General features: G+C 41.5%; 6 protein-coding genes and 1 long non-coding RNA gene across 11 annotated transcripts; 3 read left to right on the plus strand and 4 right to left on the minus strand.

The window, feature by feature from the left end:
* Nucleotides 1-1,563: 1,563 nt before the first annotated feature.
* Nucleotides 1,564-2,459, minus strand: LOC129594227 (uncharacterized). 2 transcript variants are annotated; one of them, XR_008691175.1, is made up of 3 exons: nucleotides 2,291-2,459; nucleotides 2,027-2,191; nucleotides 1,564-1,814 (listed from the first exon to the last, which is right to left on the minus strand). It is a non-coding gene; the product is annotated as an uncharacterized LOC129594227 (long non-coding RNA). The 2 variants fall into 2 exon arrangements; XR_008691176.1 differs by having other exon boundaries at nucleotides 2,027-2,195.
* A 242-nt stretch (nucleotides 2,460-2,701) lies between these two features.
* LOC129594189 (uncharacterized) lies at nucleotides 2,702-4,963 on the minus strand. The gene is made up of 2 exons (XM_055490793.1): nucleotides 3,796-4,963; nucleotides 2,702-3,249 (listed from the first exon to the last, which is right to left on the minus strand). Exons 1-2 carry the CDS (start codon nucleotides 4,624-4,626, stop codon nucleotides 2,914-2,916), a joined length of 1,167 nt encoding a protein of 388 aa, XP_055346768.1. The 5' UTR covers nucleotides 4,627-4,963; the 3' UTR covers nucleotides 2,702-2,913.
* A 146-nt stretch (nucleotides 4,964-5,109) lies between these two features.
* On the plus strand, nucleotides 5,110-7,972 carry LOC129594216 (BTB/POZ domain-containing protein 3-like). The gene is made up of 10 exons (XM_055490834.1): nucleotides 5,110-5,450; nucleotides 5,539-5,661; nucleotides 5,936-6,095; nucleotides 6,189-6,373; nucleotides 6,548-6,683; nucleotides 6,847-6,943; nucleotides 7,013-7,103; nucleotides 7,178-7,335; nucleotides 7,432-7,499; nucleotides 7,565-7,972. Exons 1-10 carry the CDS (start codon nucleotides 5,290-5,292, stop codon nucleotides 7,637-7,639), a joined length of 1,254 nt encoding a protein of 417 aa, XP_055346809.1. The 5' UTR covers nucleotides 5,110-5,289; the 3' UTR covers nucleotides 7,640-7,972.
* A 425-nt stretch (nucleotides 7,973-8,397) lies between these two features.
* Nucleotides 8,398-12,360, plus strand: LOC129594124 (tRNA (uracil-5-)-methyltransferase homolog A-like). 2 transcript variants are annotated; one of them, XM_055490701.1, is made up of 13 exons: nucleotides 8,398-8,610; nucleotides 8,682-8,954; nucleotides 9,030-9,136; nucleotides 9,195-9,270; nucleotides 9,655-9,776; nucleotides 9,871-10,057; nucleotides 10,120-10,180; nucleotides 10,243-10,349; nucleotides 10,419-10,666; nucleotides 10,754-10,811; nucleotides 10,927-10,993; nucleotides 11,143-11,566; nucleotides 12,036-12,360. In XM_055490701.1, the coding sequence occupies exons 2-13, from the start codon at nucleotides 8,772-8,774 to the stop codon at nucleotides 12,244-12,246; spliced, it is 1,851 nt and encodes a 616-aa protein (XP_055346676.1). In that variant the 5' UTR covers nucleotides 8,398-8,610; nucleotides 8,682-8,771; the 3' UTR covers nucleotides 12,247-12,360. The 2 variants fall into 2 exon arrangements, with proteins under 2 accessions (XP_055346676.1, XP_055346675.1); XM_055490700.1 differs by having other exon boundaries at nucleotides 8,770-8,954.
* Nucleotides 12,351-13,604, minus strand: LOC129594125 (prostatic spermine-binding protein-like). Of its 3 annotated transcripts, none has more exons than XM_055490702.1 (3): nucleotides 13,317-13,604; nucleotides 12,990-13,203; nucleotides 12,351-12,799 (listed from the first exon to the last, which is right to left on the minus strand). In XM_055490702.1, the coding sequence occupies exons 1-3, from the start codon at nucleotides 13,389-13,391 to the stop codon at nucleotides 12,591-12,593; spliced, it is 498 nt and encodes a 165-aa protein (XP_055346677.1). In that variant the 5' UTR covers nucleotides 13,392-13,604; the 3' UTR covers nucleotides 12,351-12,590. The 3 variants fall into 3 exon arrangements, with proteins under 3 accessions (XP_055346677.1, XP_055346679.1, XP_055346678.1); XM_055490704.1 differs by having other exon boundaries at nucleotides 13,432-13,602; XM_055490703.1 differs by having other exon boundaries at nucleotides 13,443-13,600.
* A 623-nt stretch (nucleotides 13,605-14,227) lies between these two features.
* On the minus strand, nucleotides 14,228-16,670 carry LOC129594120 (glutathione S-transferase omega-1-like). The gene is made up of 7 exons (XM_055490695.1): nucleotides 16,575-16,670; nucleotides 16,311-16,404; nucleotides 16,129-16,218; nucleotides 15,622-15,730; nucleotides 15,212-15,422; nucleotides 14,905-15,034; nucleotides 14,228-14,720 (listed from the first exon to the last, which is right to left on the minus strand). Exons 2-7 carry the CDS (start codon nucleotides 16,378-16,380, stop codon nucleotides 14,449-14,451), a joined length of 882 nt encoding a protein of 293 aa, XP_055346670.1. The 5' UTR covers nucleotides 16,381-16,404; nucleotides 16,575-16,670; the 3' UTR covers nucleotides 14,228-14,448.
* Nucleotides 16,671-17,128: 458 nt separating this feature from the next.
* Nucleotides 17,129-18,611, plus strand: LOC129594121 (MIP18 family protein galla-2-like). The gene is made up of 4 exons (XM_055490696.1): nucleotides 17,129-17,536; nucleotides 17,595-17,674; nucleotides 17,910-18,035; nucleotides 18,094-18,611. Exons 1-4 carry the CDS (start codon nucleotides 17,410-17,412, stop codon nucleotides 18,244-18,246), a joined length of 486 nt encoding a protein of 161 aa, XP_055346671.1. The 5' UTR covers nucleotides 17,129-17,409; the 3' UTR covers nucleotides 18,247-18,611.
* Nucleotides 18,612-19,382: the final 771 nt, after the last annotated feature.

The following is a 19,382-nucleotide window of genomic DNA, read 5'->3' on the forward strand; positions in this document are numbered from 1 at the left end:
CTTCTGTATTTGATGTGTTTAATTCTTTCCTTTATTGCAAAAACAGGACCAAAGCTGTTAACCAATACTGACATATTTTTCACTGAAGTAAAAGAAAAGCAAAAATTTCAATTACCTCTGTAGAAATCTTTAAAAATGGCGATTTGTGCGGAAGTACGACATAATCCAGGGAGCTACCATCCAAACAACTCTTTAAGACTGGCTGCGGTTAGCGGAGCCGACTGCGATAAATTTATTACGGTGTTTGGTACGGATACACGTTTGTTGACCTTTACATCATCGGTTGCCGCGGACGCGACGTGTGGGGTTTTTGACACCGATGTTAACGTTGATGCAAATGTTGTGGCAATAGTAAAACGGGGCGCCAACGTGGGATTGGCTTCTGGACGGTTGCGAGCAATCCTGACGCTAAATGTTCCAGGACCGGCATACGGCATTGCAGCTGAAAACTGACTGTACCGGGTGTTGGCATTGGTGAGAAAATCGGAACCGCGGTTACCAGCTGAACTCCCTGTAATTCCTTAATGATATAGCTTTCTGCAGTTTACTGATGATTGACGAGATTCCGTATATTACATAGTACTTACCGTATTCCGGATTTTCTGCAGAAAACGCGCCATTAAACTGAGGTGGTCGCAAACACTGCAAGCAAGCAAACGGTCTGGCAAAAGCGCTGAAGTCATTGGCAAAGCTTGTTCCTGGTCCGGGGCGAAGTTTTAACGGTTGGTACTTTTGAAAGATCATGGCTGTCCGGTGATCATGGTGCCCGGGATTCGGCGTTTTCGTCCAAGCTCCATGATTGGCAAGCAGCAGCATTACAAGGATCAAGTGTAAATGCACATCCGCACATAACAGATATTCAGATCGGAGACTATGAAAACTTTCCATGCTCGCAAACTTAACAGTTACTCGTTAGTCATACTTTACTTTTATCAATTACCACATCCGTAATCGAGAATGCAGCCGTATAATTAAATTTCACGAAGGTATTATTTGATGTAATGTGCACCATAATAGAAACACGCGAAAGTTAATTACACGATGTTTATATATCGTGTAAGCATACTTAACTTGGTATCACACATGGCGGTCAAGAAAAAAATTATAATATTTCAAGTGTCTACAAAATCGTGTTGTGGATTCTTTTGCTCTGTTCATGTAAAAACAGCAGGTGTGTTATGTGAAGGCAGAACGCAGTTTCCGTACGTAATGTGTATTGTTTTTCTGTGGTCGGTTAAATAGTGAGGTTATTTGAAGTCGGTACGTGCTAAAAGCGCAGCAAAAAGCAAATACAGTAATGGGTAAATATAATTCGAGAAACTTTGTATTTTGACCGATAAGAAGTAAGCAATTCGTTAAAAGTGTTACGACACCGCGAGTCTACTGTAAATGTAAAGCTGTTTTGCCTGCAGGTCATGTGTCGGCTTAATTATTTTCCATGGGTTTTGGTAAATTATTCTCCGGGAACAACTGCACGTCAAACCAAGTCCAAACAAAGCGAAAACATTCAAATTCGTAAATTTTACTGTAATAGAGTAAATACCACTAAAAATTGGAGGAACATTGTCAGGACCAATTAAATATCCGCTTTAGCATTGCAGCCGCTGGGGGATTGGCATTGGACAAATTGACGACGGATTTTGTTGTTGTGTTATTTGCCGGTGGTACGGTAGCGGATGTCGAGTGTTGGTTGGGTTTTCGGATGGGGATTCGAATGTTCATTACAGGGGCTCCAGCCATAACATTGGCAAGTGCGTCTTGCGTAAAGCGACCGTTTGCATGCGACGTTAGAGAATCTGGTCCACGGCCAATGTCTGTAGAATTTCGAAGCCATTTGTGTATATACAAATAAGAAATGTATATAAAAGCTCTATGTAGATATATACAGTATGCATAGGTTAAAGCGCATATAAAAACTATAGCAAAAGTGGACTTAGTATTAAGTACTGTACCGCACAATTATTATTAAGCAACTAGTCGAAAAAATAGTACTGTTCTTAAAACTTAGCTTATTACATTAACTTACTGAAGAGTTGATTGGGATTACAAGGGCCTTTGCAGTTATAGGGTTTGGCAAATGGCTTTCCTTCGTCCTTTGGCAATCCGTTGCCGGATGCGGTCAACCCAGACTTATGCGGCTTTATCACCGATGTTCCTTGTGACTGTGGGCCTGGCGATAGTGGTGTCGCACCTGCCTAAACAATCGTTATTATCCTAGATTCCGACGCATAAAAAACGACGCCAATCGACTCGCATCATCGGATCATAGGTTCAATTGCACGAGACTTACCAGCGCTAATAACGGATGCGACAATCACCAGATTTACTGCGCGCATTATTTTAACCATTTGCTTCAGCAATATATCTATAGATAGATACTGTATATAGATATGCAGTACTTGCAGACCTGTCAGCTGTCTTGATTTGAACATTAAAGACAAATCCTTTACAATAATTTCATTTGGCGTTCAATTGTTTAACCACCACACACTTTGTTTCTTTAGGAACTGTTTCAATTTCATTTCGGAACTTTCCACGGTATTGTATTGTGAGAATGCCGCGGGGAAAGTACGAAGTCACTTTTCGATTTTGTGCTAATACTCGTAAATAAATGGCCAGAAATTTATTACCGTGCATAAGAGTTGCAAGTATTATCTGTCTGCATGTAGTATGTCAGCACAGCAAAAATGATTTTTTTCGATTTCAGCCTCACTTGTTTATTAGCAGTTCGCACTAAACCTTATAAAAGTTTCCAACAACGCAAAAATTAATTACCGATACCGTTCAGTACAAATACATTTTGACCACGCACCCAAATCACAATAAGATTTGCAAATCAGCAGTAAAATTTCACTGTTCGTTAGAGTACATGCAAAGCAGTCAAAGCCTGTGCAACACCTATCCAGTTACACATCAGGTAGAATTAATAACGGAAGGAACAGGAGGTGGTGGATAAGGCGGAGGTTGACGCAGATTGTTCGGAACCACCTGCGGATGAGGAACGGGGAAACTGCGGGTGGGAAATGGACGCACCGTTCGCCCGGCATCCGTGCCATTCACAGTGGAGGTGTCGGATACATAGGACTGCAGATCGTTCGCCACCTCGGCTATATCATGACTACGAAACAGCTGGGCATGGAGACCAACGAGATCTGGGAGATCGGACTGACGCCGTCGGGGCAGTGTGTCGGAGGCGTCGGCCGGATCGATGTTCTGCAGAATCAACACCTCCCGCGACAGTTCATCCATCTACAATGTTAAAAACTTACAACTGTCAACCAAATTCCTTCTCAAAATCTTCGCAAGAATCAGGAATGCAATTTTTATAAAGAATTAATTACAGTGCAATAAAATACCACAGCAGTTTCAGTACTATTTTAGCCGTAGTAAACCGTTAGACAGTACTGTACTTTGTAGTAAACTGTTATCCATTTTTTACCAAAGTTCAGTTAAATTCTGTTCAGAACGATTACGGCCCATCTCGCTTCAAATAAGCGAATTTTCAAAAACGTTGTACAAATGCATACGTATCTTTATGACAGATTTGACGAAAACGAAAAAAAGCGCTTGTGATTCTAACTACTCCAAAAGTAAGTACAGATATTCACGTCTGCACAAGAAAAAGTTTTTTCATGCAAGCTGCTGGCAGTACACTTAACAATAATATCAATCAATCGCAGTGAATCAATCGTAATGAATCGTAATCCGATTATCATTCAAGAAGGAATAATTATTAAAAAGAATTGTTTTGCGAAGCCATTATCAGATATTTTTCATAATTAATTTTGTCCTCACCATTTCATGGAAAGCCGCTAAATTCTCTCGAAATCTCGTCCCACGCTCATGATCCGGCGTATTGAGGACATTTTTGGACCAGGACATTTCCAGATTCGCGGAATTCAGTAAAAGCTGCTTCCTCTGCACATCACCCAGCTTTTCCAACAGATTATCCTGCGGATCAAACGGCGCTTTCTTCTCATGGAACGCCTCATCCAATCGACTCACCACCCCGTCAATTTCCGCCACTTTATCACTGGCCAACACCGACGTGTGCCCCGTCACACCGGAGCGAGTTTTCGAAGCTTTCGCGTCTTGTGATGTTCGCCGATGGCTGCCCACGTTAACCACCGGTGGAGCAGCGAAATTAGGGCAGACAAACCGCTTCTGCATCGCTTCCAGCAGCAGCTGGTGCTCTTGTTCGCGCGTGCGTACTTCGGGCAGGACTTTCGGTTCACGGTCTTCATTAGACAACAGCGAGACAGTTTCGCCATTATCTTCCGAGAAACGGCGGGCGAATCCCTCGTGGATGTTATCGCGAACGTAAACAGTGTCGGACAGGGGTTGTGGCGTGGAAGGCTGTGGTGGAGATGGCGAGAAATCCAATCGCTTCTGCACGCGCATATGCGCCGGGAGACGCTCCAGACTGTTGGGATCGTGCAGGGAGTCTGTGGTTATCGAGGAGCGAGCGATGATACTGCCGCTGCTGGATGCGGGAGTTGTTGTGAAGGGTTCCGCGCGGAGAAAGGGATGATCAGTGCGGAAATGGGATTGCAGTGGCTTGGTTAATTGGTTGCTGGCATTTGGAATGTTGTGTGGCCCGTCGCCACCTGCTTCCAGATCTATCATTGTGCTGATCGTTGACGTAACCGACAGAATTTTCAATTCCAATCGCGCAAAATAAGATCACGGTTCACAGCGGGAACGGGAACGGTCTGGGAATGCGAATTGAAAACAGATCTTCCCGGAGAATTCTGGATTCAGATCAGACGATACGGCCCATTGGCATCAGGGCATACGGGTACACAGTCCACCGAATCCCGACATCAAAGCCCAGTACTACAGAAACACAAAACATCACCTCTAAAAACCGATTATCAATATTATGAAAAGAAGTTTTGATCTCTCAATGGTTTTAATCTAGAGTAAGTAGATGACAAAATTCACAAGGTTTAATCAGACTGGAATTTTGCAGAAAAACCCTGGCTTAAACGTTATTCAGGTAACCATCAGGTGGATGCGGAAACTGCTTCGTCAGCGAAAAGGTTGGCGCTTACTGCTTACAGAACGATACGGCTCATAGTCATACAGCACTTCCTGGTTCCACGAATAACGACCCATCATCAGAAGTATCACCAGCGAGCTTATATTACAAATAATAATAATACATATACGCTGGTATCACTCAACATTTTCTTGACTTTTAAATTTTAACTTTGTCGAAGAGAATTGCAATCCTACTTTGCTTAATTTCTGGCACTTTTCATACACCTCATTTGCAACAATTCAACCATGCCTATAAATTCCGCTGTTTCGTCCAACCCAGTTAATCGCGGGGATGTGGGAAAGATTGCTGAATGTATGCGGGAGGTGTTAGGCAATGGCGAAATGAGTGATTGTCAATTCACGGTGGGACGCCAGTATGGCGCCGAGCGGACCTTTCCAGCTCACAGGTGCTTTATATCTTGTGCACGTCTGATCGACTGTTCTGAGTCGCCTTTGGTACATGGTGATGATTACGTTCGCTAATTGTGGTTTCAGAGTCATCATGGGCGCGCGCAGTGATGTGTTCCATGCAATGTTTTTCGGAAATCTACCAGAGAAATGCTCTGGTCCAATTGATATCCCAGATATCCATCCAGATGCTTTCGCTAATATGCTGAGGTCTGTCTGCTCGTTCGTTGTAAACGTACATGATCCTGCATAACCGCCATAACGCAGTTTCTTACTGAGAGGGTTCTGTTTCTTTCATTTTTATAAGAGTTTAACTGTATTTTATGTATTTAATAAAAGAGAGAAAAATTGGAATTTATAGTTTTATTAGTTCAGTTGTAGTGTTGTACAAGCCAGTAGGAAATAAGAACTATTCCGATTATTCGTTACTGTGTTGAATGGAAAATCAAAAGCGAAAAAATTTAGAAATTCTGACTGATTGCAGCTTCATCTACACGGACACGATTGAGATTCTCAGCGAGGATATCCTGTTCCAGACAGTCAACTGCGCTGATAAATATGATTTGTTATCGCTGGTTGGCTTGTGCACCCGCTTTATTCTGGATGATCTCAACACGAACAGCTGCCTTGAAATTCTGGAGAAGGTTGGTTTCACAACTTCCTTTGGCTGCTTGCTGGTGCTTGGCTTTGTTTGCGTTAGATTCAGTACTTTGAATATTACGTAATGCATTCTTTAGGCCATTCATTATAAATTCCCGTCGCCCATGGTAATGGAGGAGTGTCTACGTTTAATTGATGAGTCAGTGGAAGGTGTCTGGCAGTCTGATCGTTTCTTGTCCCTCAAACTAGAGACGTTACTGATGATTCTCGAACGAGATACATTGGCTGCTGAGGAACATACCATCTGTGCGTCCCTGGAGAGGTACGGTGTAGGTAGCTGTCGAAAATTCTGTTGTGTGTTGTCGTTTAGTGAATTTGTGTTGTGTGAATATGTTGTTGTTATATGTGCTGTCGAATATCCGTTGGCCAGAATCGCGCGCTTCTGTTAATCACTATGTATCCCGCCTGGTATTATTTACGGTCTTGTTGTTGACAGTTGGGCTACAAGCGTCTGTAATCGGTGGAATGTGGAGGCTTCTGCTGTTCATCGACGCAGAGCTCTGGGTGCGGCATATCACCTCATCCGTTTCCCACTTCTGACCGATGCGCAGCTGGTGGATGGCCCTGCTAAGGTACTGCGCACCTTATAAGTTATAACCAGTGCCCGGTGATCGATTGCCTCGCGCGAGCTAAAAATATATAGTCCATGCCTGGAGGCATGATTTAATTCTATTATTTTCTAATAATTATGGCATGTAGTAATTATAATCCAATGCAATGCCGGCTTTTTTTCAGACTGGTTTATTGCTGCAATCGGAGCTGTGCGACATCTTCAGGTATAAGCATGGCGCAGACAAACCACAGCTTGCATTCTGTGCGGAGCCCCGGCTAAGTGAGCGCGCTTAGTGAAAAGTGCTGCCTGAGTTGTTGTAACATTTTGAAATTGTTTTGGCATTTCTAGAACGTATCGTTTACCATACGATTCCGGATGTGAGGATGCTGCAGGAGACTTTCGTGTACAGTGATCCCGTAACAATCAGAAAGCTGCAATGGTTAGTGGATCGATGTAGGGAAACCGGAAATCGAGAGCTACATAGTCGATATATTAATATTCATGATTTTGCAGGAAGATAATGGTTTACAAAGTAACTGACGGTGAGTCTGCTAATCTGGGATTCTACCTGATCTGTTCTGGCTATCCGAAATCGACTCCGTGGTCCTGTAAAGTTAAAGCCAAACTGCGCCTGCTGCCCTGGAAAACAGGAACTGCACCAGTTAAGAAAGGTATGATTGTAAAGTTACAGTTATTGTAACCTCGCGACATCCAGATTTTGATATTGGCTGACATATGTACAGTACTCGTGTCCTGTATCTTTGTAGAGACTTCCAGACTGTTCGACGATAAAAGTAGTTGCAGCTGGGGATATTCGGCTTATATCTCTATGAAAGTGAGAATTTTTTGCGCTGAAATCCTCCTCATGTATTTTTCATGTAAGGTTTATATGCTTTACAGGAATTGCTGAATCCTGTGAAAGGTTATGTTAACCCGAATGATTTCTCTTTGCGTTTACAAATCGAAGTGGCCTGAACTTCCCACGGGAATCAAGTGATGCCGTGCACGTGCTACTTGCGGATTTATAGGGAAGGTGGCCCCATGACGACAGGAAAATTGTCTTTAATTATATTTTATTTTATAAATAAGTTCTAAGTTTTCTCGACCATCCGACAGGATTTAATCGTTTTCCCTTCTCGACGAATTTTGTGATAGTTTGTATTGCTAGATCCTCGGTGCGCTGTGAACTTGTTTGTCAAAACCGGATAATCGCTTATGTAAAATTATTACGCTTGTTAGTTAAGAAATTAATTGCGAACACCCGTATGAAATTCAAATTCCTGTAAATCTACACTAATGTAAAAGTAAAACTGCAAAATTATAATATGTATCTGCACGAATACTACATAGTACATACTTTCTTCAGAATGCTTCGGTTTATTAACCACCATAGAAAACATTTGCGCTAGGCCGCGGAGACAATTAAAAAGCAAAACGGCTGTCAGGCATCTTCAGCACACATATCAAGACGGTACTAAGCCGCTACTCTATGAAAACATAAAACTCTTCAAAAAAGCCGCTATTGAAAAGCAAAAATATTCAGTGACTAAAAAAATCCCATCACATCAGCTCACAAGCTTCTGGATCATTCTTTGGAAGAGAAGTAATAAAATGTAGAGTAGTTTTTGTAACTGGCTGACATGAGTTGACAGCTGTTTTTTTGCACCACAGTACGCACTGACACGATGCAATGTACAGAGTACAATAAATACATCTGTGTGCACTGTACTGTGCAGTAGTCTCTACTCACAGAGTCACAGTGAGCTTATGGTTAGTTTAATTATCCAGAATTTCCATTTTCATAATAATGTTTTGGTTTGTTGTAAGTTTGATTTATCGTTAAGAATGACAAATTGGACGCGTTTCTATTCTAAATTGAGCAACAGTTGTTTGCGTATAGATGTTGTAAATCTTACTGATTGCAGGATTCGGCCAAATTGATTCGCGTAAGTTAATCGGTAGTCTTTCAGTCTTCCAGTGTTTTGCTGCTTCGTCCGGTGCAATTATTTTATCGCAGTACCTTGGTCGCTGAATGCTTTGCATGTGAATGCAACGACCACCGGCAGCATCACTGATTATATGATCCTGATTTCATTCTCCTTCAGAAATGGATGTTGGGATGGAGCAGAATGATGATCGGCCTGAACCGGTCGCGGACCAGCCAGTATCTAATGGTTCCACCGCGTCAGAAAAAGAATCCCCTGCAGAATCGACATCGTGTCCGCAAGCCACTGCGGATACGCAGTTTCGCGTAATGGTGCAGAAACTCCCGAAATATTTCGGATTCAAGGTGCAGCGTGCATTCACTGACAGCGTCGGGGATGCGGACAATAACCGATGTTGACACGATAATTGCTTTTTCTAGCAATTGAAAACCTGGTTTACTAAAATTGGACTCGATCCGATCAAAATCAAGCCGACGCAAGGCCGCGGACGGCGTGGAACAGCTTCTGCATGTTTTCTGAATTTTCGGTAGGATGCGCAAATGTTTATATTTTTTGTGAATGGGTTTCAACCGAAAAACACGCAGATCGGAGGAAGAACGAGATGCAGCGATCCGCGTTATCGCCACCAGTACATTCAATGGAACAGTTTTATCGGCCAAGGTATGTTAGTCTCCGCTAGACTGCAGTGTAATCTGCTATATTTTAATGAGCCGACTTGATTTCTATTTTTATTATTTTATTGATTACAGAAATCAAATTTACCGGAAAATTACGTTAAGAAAAACTAGTAATTTACGGTTTATGATTTACTTATAAATAATATAAGACAAACGAAAATCACCCGTGTATTTAAAACAAATAAGATTATTACAGTTGCTGAATATTGAAAAGCTTTTTCAGTTACGCAGGTGATTTTAAAATGGAACTTATAAAAAAGAACAGTAAGGATGTCCGTGCATTCCGTGGTAAACTGAAAGGCTGTTCAAGCAGTGAAATATTGGTTGGTAACTTGTTATGATTAAATAGGTTTTGATTTGTTGATAGGTGGCGGATATGGCTCCGGATCCCTACGCAGAGCGTGGCGATCGAAACCGTAATCAGAAAAGGGGCGATCGCTTGAATAACGAACGGGAAAGCAATGAGTCGACCCGCGATCCGGAAGCTGAGTAAGAATTCCACGGACACTTACAACATTGCATGTTTTGCGCTTTTTATTAGCAACAGATCGTTGGCTGCATTTTTAATGTGTACTGCTTTTAGGATCTTGGACATCGTTACGAATCTTCACAAGCTATCTTACGAAGATCAGCTGGTCACTAAGCAGAATCATGCCCGCGAATTGTTGCGAAAAGTCGATAAGAAATTCCAGTTCAAGAGTCAGGGTTCCATACCTTGGTTGAAAGAGCGTAAAGGAAATTTCTGCCCGCTGGATGTCATTCGGCCATCGGTTAGTTGATTCATCTTATACGGTGCTTATCTTCAGTTTTTTGAGATGCTGGTTATTTGCAGCCGATCACGGAAAAGTATCGTAACAAGTGCGAATTCTCCATTGGATATTCGCCTTCAAATGGTAAGATTGATTTTACGTTTTAAATGCGTCACTGTTAATATTTGCGGCGTTGTGCGCTGTAGAGAAAACAATCGGATTCAAATTAGGAAAGTATAAAGAAGGAGTGATCGTTGTTATTCCACCGTATGGCTGCCGGCATATCAACGACACAATGAAGAAAATTGTTCAAGTGAGAACCCTGCTACTTATTGTAATTCTCTCACCGTGAGACTTCAGTTGATTTTTGTGATCGCTCTAGAGTTTTACGACGTTTATTAACACTTCCGCCTATCCTCCATTTGATGAACGTACCCGCACAAATTATTGGCATCAGCTGACAGTGAGAACAAATTCCGCCGGTCTGTCGCTTGTTTGCATTCATTTCCATCCACAAAAGTTGGATCAGGAGTCAGTTGCTGCGGAGAAAGATCGCCTCTCGTATTACTGCAGCACTCTTGACAAATCGTCTGCACCTACATTTGTCTACTGGGTGTCGGACGATAAACAGTGAGTGTAAAAATTTCAAACTTGTCTGTACGTACTTACTTAGCGAATTTGGTATTAAAACAAGATCACATATTTATCATATTGCAGAGGTGGTGGTCAAAGGAGAGCGGAAAGCATGAACGAAGAGCTTATTTACGGAGATAAGGTTAGTTTCGATAATTCGAATGCACCGCTACATTAGAAATTACTTATTTCTTACTTGGTTACACTTACTTACGATAGCCGCGCAACAGGTGGTGCAAGAGTGTTATGCTCTTTAGGCGTCTGAGTTTGGAGAAACTCTTCTCGGATGCAAGTTCAAAATCTCGCCGGATGCTTTTTTCCAAGGTACGCAATCTGAACTTAATATTTTATTGCGCTGTTGGTTAGAGTGAGCTTAGAAGTTGCGAACGAATTTCTGTTCTCGATATATTGGTAATTCTTGGGACGTATTATTGTTTTAACTTTGGGATGTGTATTGTTCTCTTTTGTTGCAGTTAATACCCCCGCTGCCGAAGTATTATATTCTTCACTGATTGAGCTGTCCTCCGTAACACCTCAGACCGTCGTACTGGATTTATGCTGCGGCACAGGAACTATCGGGATCGTCATGGCCCGCCATGTTAAGCGGGTTATTGGCGTGGAATTAGGGGAAGCGGCGGTCCGCGATGCTGAACAGAATGCCCGTGTCAATAATGTGGACAACATTGAATTTCACTGCGCCAAAGTGGAGGATGTTCTCGAGAAGATACTCCGCGAGAAAATTCAGCGGGATGATCAGGTGGTGGTGGTGTTGGATCCGCCTCGGTCAGGAGTTCACAATTCTGTGATTGAGTCTCTCCGGAAAGCTAGGCGTATACAGCGGGTTATCTTTGTGGCTTGCGCGGCGGATAATGAGTACACCGTGGGAAACTTATACTCGTAAGCGAAACACTTGTAATTGCAGAGGATATGAAATTGTTTAGTTTATGAATGGTTAGTACTTAGTAGTTACCACTGTTCATCAGTAATTGTATTCTCATAGTTCTTTTCTGAGTGTGTTGCATTTACTGCAGAATCAATGGAATGCCGGTAATTATATCGGTCAGTTGAATAGAATCTGTATTCAGACCGATACAGCGACAAATTGTAATACAGATCACAGCAATATTCGATGGGGCATACGTGTTATTAAGAATTAAGATTGGTTTATTATTTAAAATGGTTTCGGCAGCAACTTTGGTAAATGCCGCACATCCTGCCGGCAGCTTCGTAGCGATGCGGAGATTTTTTTAAAATGTTTCGTTACTCAGAACGCAGTCTTGATTATTGGTTAAGTACGGTTACTATATCGTAGACAGTAACTTTTGTTACGATGATCGGGAAATTATTAATTTTTACGTTCTTGCAGGTTGTGCCGGAGTAAAGCAAGGAATCTTGAGGATGGAGAAGATCCGTTTTATCCTGTTAAATGTCTGCCTGTCGATTTGTTCCCGCTCACGAAGAACGTGGAAATGGTGTTTGTTTTGAACGAATGTCCTCTAAGCCGGAAGAAAAACGTGTGGAAGCCGTGCCTTCATGAAAGCTGTTTCTGTGTAGTTTTGTTTTGTTGTTACCCATGAACTGTAAAGCTGTTATGTTTTTGCATGGAATACAGCTTTTCTTAATCGAACCGAACGAATGAAAACTAAAAATTAATATCTATGCCTGACTATCTGAATAAACGGACTGGAAACACAAAATATTTATTGTGCAAATCCGAAGTCATCATTCAACCTAATCTTGCGTAACATGTAAACCAAAAAAATGCAAACAAAAGAACGATGGAAGTACACCGTTAGGGCACAGCACAACCATATTCCCTCATCGAAAATTTCCTAAAATCCGTGTAATTACTACAGTCCGGAAATTTGCAAACCAATAACAATTTCAATATCGTCCATTAACAACAGGACACTTGACGGTTCTATTCGTCGACGCCGTCATCGCCATCATCATCCCCGGCATCATCTCCACCGTCATCGCCATCCCCGGCGTCGTCGCCATTTTCTGCGCCCTGGTCATCCCCATCGCCGCCATCGTTTTCGTCAGCATTTTCCGCATCAGCTTCCTCATCCTCGGCATCATCCAGACTGTTGATGTCGTCGGGAACACTTTGTGCATCACCTCGACCGTCTAAACACAGAAGGCGCGTACATATTCAGTAGCGTAGTGAAGCATTATACTCTGACAGTTTCAGCCTTTATTAGTTAGCAATAATACGATAATGATCAATTTACTTAATTTATTATTTAATAATTATTATTAGGAATAGTGAAATTAATATAATTATTGTAACAGTATCTGTATGTGCTACGATGCTTACCGTCATGGCCACTTGTTTCGGCTGCAGTCTCCGCCGTTTCTCCAGGCTTTCCCCCGCCGTACTGGTCATTATTGGGATTCAGCTGGTTGGAATGATTATCCAGATCCGCTTGGTCTCCGCTCCCTGCGTACCCAGCAGAACGTCCCGGGCCGGAAGAAGGATGGTTCGGATTTAGCTGGTTCGCTCGGTTATCTTGTGCGGCTTTGTCCATTTTCTAGGATAATGCAATTAATTGCACTCACAGATATATAGATATATACGGTATACAAAAATTGCGGTTTTGCAACAAAATCCACAGATCACATTGTAAAATGCCACTCTACGTACTAAGCGATCAAAGGTCAACAAGTACGACAGACTGGCAAAACCAATAAATATTTTAGTATCTACGTTTGCCATCATCCCACTGCAAAAGTTGACGGCCAAAATGCAAATTTGGTACCGCGTATTTACTGTAGTTTCAGCCAAGATTTTACAACAGGAGGTGTTGTTAGAACAACAGGATGTGTTGTTAGAAGATTAGAGAAAGCAAACACTTCGTCATAGACAAGAACATGCACGCTTGTAGTTACTTGTTACTAATTTTGTAAAATTAACGAGGCTAGTAAATAAAATGCCAAGCCGGTGTCCAAGAGAATGATGTCATAAATTATGACAAATACCAACACGGGCCAACGAGTCATCGCCGCGGGTATAACCCCACAGTTCTGATTGGACAGGAATGGCGTAAACATAGGAGGTACGTGCAGAAATGCAGATCACAGATCATCACACACACAGGAAGTCCAGAGCAGTACTTACAGTACCGACCGCCTACTCTAGTACAACACAAACAGCGATGTTGTATGTACATACCGCATATCTTCTTTATAATTAATTTATTTGATTCAGTCTTGGTCCACTACAGAACAAAATTATAGTTTTAAAGATTTACTAACGTTATGAGTAGTCAAATAAAAAGAGCTGATTTTCGCGGTAATAATAACGTAATTAGTTATATGGATGTCCCTTAAACCGATCCCATTAGCGCCCTTTCTACGGAAGTACAGTAACAAAGTGTTTTAACCGGCTCCGCGCAGCGGAGCGGTGCCTTTGATGCCAAAGAAACCGCAAAGATGCCGCTGTTTATATATTGTGGAAACGTGGACATAAGTAAAAGCGAAATAGACTTAAATGCGAAATTTTCAGTTTTGGTAAAATAACTTCCATTAGCTTACAGAGCAAGTGTTTACCAAAGTTTGTGTTTTATTCACCTTTTACACACAGTGTCACCAAGAACTGCAAATGACCTTTCCAAAAAATCGGTCGACTCCGGTTCAACAACAAACAAATCCAAATTCTTACAGCAATACGGTTGGAAATTGTTTACAAGGATCTGGTAATAATAAGTGTACCACCAAAGCATTTTATGGAAGTTCTTATTACTGTATTACTGAAGGTGACAATAAAGTATAAGTTATTAGTCGTGACAATCACATAAACCAGAATCACAGTCGTGCGTTTCGTAATTACGCTCGTGTGCCAGTTCACCGTACTTCGTAATGGAAACAACTCCCTCTTCCGACATCTTTCGATGCCAGTTCACCAAGTTCTGCGGCAGTAAGCCGTTTCGATACTTGTTTTCTGCCATGTTTTTATCCAGCACCCGCTCGATTTCCGGTCGTTTGAAGACTGCACTCGAACGCTCAAACCACGGCCATATCATCAGGTCGGTCATTCCAAAAACCGCTCCTGGAGCAGATGACAGACATATATATCCGGTACACACAGCAATGTTAATTAATCTACTCACCAATATTTGATTTGCTCCTAGTTGTAGCATATCTTACCTCACTTGAGTCATTACCGCGCCGTAGAACTATACTGTCATACGCACTGCATGACTGTATTTCTAACAAAATATAGATATTATTACCGTTGAAATATTCCGTTCGCAGTTCATCCAACATGCCATCCAGCTTAAACATACTATCGATCAAATGGTCCACAAGACTGGCGTTGACCGGAATCGTGCGGTTTGTCAGAATTTTCATGGACTTGGATATCTGAACAAAGCGCAAAGTAAAAATAAATAGTATGCGGTGTCTTTTTCCATGAATCAAGCGCAGTTCGTCTGGGCTATGAGAAACATGTAAGTATGTTCTATCGGCAACTGGTAAGGTTTACACAAGTGAAACAACGAAAAATTCTTTGGCGGTATAGGTTTTCATACTCGTACTGACGTTTTCAGTAACAAAGGTGATAATATAATCCTTTGCCAGGTCGTGCTCGTAGCGTATCCCGGGAAAGTTTTCGTTGACGTACACAGAGATGTCCAGTGATCCATGAATCCGCGTGCCGTTCTCTAATTCCAGGGATGGCACTTGCTTCTTGGGATTTATACCGGCAAACCAGGCTGGTTGATTGTAGGGATCGATGTTGATAATATTGTATCTGCATAAAACAGTGAACATGTAAAATATCATTACAACGTCCACCTTCCATAATTTTCTACAAATATTAACATGCTAACGCAGTACAGACATATATGCTGAGCTCTTTTACAAAACCAGATTGCATGCAAGATGATGCTGGTATGTAAACACACATTCGTACTGATTGTGAGACAATGTGAGTTATCCGTATTCCGTACCGTGTATTTTTGGCATTAAGAATCAAACGGGCGCGTTCCGAGTAAGGGCAAAAACGCATACTATACAGTGTGATGTTATACTGTCCGGAAGACGCTGGCTGGGTTGATCCTATCCAAAAAAAAGTCAACACTTACAATTAGTATCACACAAACAGAAATATTAAAGCCTACAGTAACGTAGCACTATCAAAGCTGTCTGCAGTACACTGGGGATTCAGAAAATGTAGATTATGTCTGTTTTAAACTATGTTTTATATTCAAAATTATGTATTATGTTCTCGTCCGCACGATATTTTCATCAGGTATACAACAATCATAGCTGTTTGATACTTTGTAGTCGGTAAAGTAGAACAGACACATTACTCTACTAATAACGGGAAATCATTCCCGGGTAAATAAGATAGAGATCTAATGAAAATTTTCGTTAAAAGATACGGAAATTGTAGGGTGTACTTAGTCCACGAAGTGTATAGCAAAATATTTGACCAGTTCTATTACTTGTCGTACCTGAGCGGTAGCATTTCGAATTTCCATACACTCTGCAGTCTGAAGCTAGCTGGTCGTTGCAGCGAGATGAATTAACGACCGGTATCGATTCTGGAATAATTAAACGCAACTATCAGTTTAACATCCAAATACAGAAACAAAAACAGAATTTTGATCATTCGTTTTTGGCTAAACACGGTTACCGACTGCAGTCGAAAAAAACATTGCGACCAGAAGGAGCAGCGAACAACCCATGGTAAGATGAACGGCCATAACGAATACCGATCCAATTAATACCTGCAATGCTGTAATATTTGTAACTATGTACAGCCTAATGCGCAGAACGTTTCCTTTTCGGTAAGGAAAAGCGAAATTCAAACCAATGGCATATATGCTTATACAAGATGTCATAAAACACAGAAGCCAGCTAGAACATTATTGTAAATGTCTTCTCTGACCGAACTAACTTCTGATTGCTGCGGAAAAGAGGGAAAATAATACGAGGGAAAATAATACGAGGGAAAATAATACGACAGAACATAACTACCAACCCTCGTATGGACGTGAAGTGCCCGTCATTTTACGAATGCGTGCGCTAAATTTTATCATTTAACTTGATACGAATCATTAAAATTATTTATCCAGATTATCTGGTACACTTCTACGTTAACGGCAGTACTACGTACCGCACAGTCGCACACCAAAGTTAAAAATGTAAGGTCAGACTCAGAAGTTGCAAATATTTATACTTCTATAACAGCAGCAAGGAAATGCTAATAATAACGGCAAATGTTAATTTTTCGTTTTACTTATACTGTATACAAGTAAGTGAAGTTACTGTTAGCGATCAAACACTGCAGCCTTTTGTTCATTTATGATTAATTTTAATATATCTATAGATACAAAGTAGATACGACTCATCATACGAGGTACAGTACGATTATTACGAGTATGTTACGGTGTGCTCGTCTTCGGCTTCCGCCTGTACTACTCGCACTCGCAAAAAATAATTAACGCACTCTGCCACTGGTATGATCGTATCAAACGTTTTGATTCCGCAGAAAAGTTTAAAATTTTACGTTTTTCTACGTTAAGCACTTCATTTATTTTTCACAGTTCTAAATCCGACATTGTTTCCCTTTTTGTACAATCGTAAAGAAAGCTTGTCCGATAAGTTTCTAATTTCTTACTAGTGCTTTTTAGGAGTGATTGACGGTCAGCCGCGCTCATCGGATTGTCACGACCGCCACATTCTGTAATAAGTACCTTTTCGAGCCACAACTGCGAAATCCAGACGAGACAATGAATGGACCCGGGGGACTGGAAAACGTTAATCCACAGGTTTTCCAGAAATCTGACAAACGAACTGTCACGGCAGAAGAAGAGGACGAGAACATCGCGGATAAATTCGATGATCGCGAAATCTTTGGTAAACAACAAACGTTCCATACGCGGACGCACGACGCTGACTGAGTTTCTGATTGTAGACATGATTCGACGGATTAACGATCCGGAGCATCCTTTGACATTGGAAGAACTTAACGTGGTCCAGATTGATCATTGCGAAGTAAGCAACTTTTAATAACTATAAACAATAACTTAAAAGTTTTAAAAAAACTTAAAATAGCTTAACGACGATAATTAAACCAAAAATGGGTAAACCCTGAACGATAGCCATGTGATGACCGTACGAGGCGGCTAGCGATGCGACATACTTGTTGTGCTGCTATGTGACAGCTTGGGAAAGAATTTTTTTGCGGAGGTTGAATGTTTTCCCACGGTTGATTCAATTTTTTCTCCAGGTAGACGATGACAATAATCGCGTAAATGTGTTCTACACACCAACCATTCCCCACTGTTCCATGGCTACGCTCATCGGATTAGCCATCCGTGTGAAGCTGCTGCGCTCTCTTCCTGAACGATTCAAGGCAAGTATACGGTGTTTTCTCCCTTTTTTTCTGGCGCTCGTTCATTTCTGGTTTGCAGGTGGATGTGCGAATCTCCCCGGGCAGTCACGTGTCGGAGTTGGCTGTGAATAAGCAACTGGCCGATAAAGAGCGAGTGGCCGCCGCTTTGGAGAATGGCCAGCTGCTGGATGTGATCAACCAGTGTTTAACATTTCCAAACATGAAGCGATAGATAGAGTCGGTAGACTGTACTTCGTAGTTTTTCTTTCTGACATATTTGGGAGTACCAGTAGACGTCCGCAGTACAATATCTGCCTGTCGCGGGAGTTTTTTCGAAATTTATTTGATAGTCCAGCAATATTAACTGGTTTAGAGGGAAATTGCAGCGTAACTTGAATTTTCGGTTACGAATCGACGACAGTTTCTGTAAATTGTACTGACCTATGATAATTCAAATAAGGTTTTCTATCGGGCAATCGAATCATATGTCAATCGTAAGGTACTGAAATGAAGCCACATGGATTCTGTGATTTGGCTGTATAAAAATGCCGAATTCGGATGATTGATGAGTACTACAGAAGTATTAAAGAATGTTGGAATATCTGCAAAAGTGATTATACTCTGGTTTGTAACATGGTTACAAGTCACAACTACTTAATAAAGCGTACCGTGTGCCCCGCTTTTTTGTACTGGTCGCACGTAAAAAATTACTTATATTAACGAAATTTATCCAAGTGCTGTAGTGCGTTAATAACTGTACCGTACTCTGACGATAGAGACCAGTAACGACTAACGAGCGGAAGAGTTATGTGTACACTTTATTTTTAATTATTTAAATCATTCTAATAATACAGCATATTCTCAGTCTATAGTTTATCTTTGTCATCGAAACCCGGCACTAGAGATACTGTTCTTTTTTGCTGGGCCTTGATAAATTAAACGAAATTTGAACTTCATGGTGCCGTTGGTCGAATTCACTGCTATTAGGCAATTATGGAGCGGAAGTTGCCAATGGTTGGGGTGGGGTGATATAGCTCGCAGTGCGGCAATAACGTACTGTATTTGATTTACTAATGATGGCCATCCGCGCCGGTGCCCCTGTTGATAAGCAATCAAACTGCGTGCCCAAAAGATCAATATTTCACGCTCCTAATTTTCCAAACTCTAATTTCCCAGGAGTCTAAACTAATGCGCACTTGATACTGCTTAAGCACCGCATAATTCTTGGTAGAGTATCACATCGCGTATTGCAGATGTATAACTCATGCAAAGAAAACATAGATACTCCTTATAATGTATTTCCTTATGTGGCTACTGGTACACACTGTTGAATTATATGTACAATGCACAAGTTTTGCGCAGCATAAT

This window comes from Paramacrobiotus metropolitanus, unplaced genomic scaffold (genome assembly GCF_019649055.1).
Source record: "Paramacrobiotus metropolitanus isolate TYO unplaced genomic scaffold, Prichtersi_v1.0 Parri_scaffold0000066, whole genome shotgun sequence".
In the NCBI taxonomy this organism is placed as follows: Eukaryota; Metazoa; Tardigrada; class Eutardigrada; order Parachela; family Macrobiotidae; genus Paramacrobiotus; species Paramacrobiotus metropolitanus.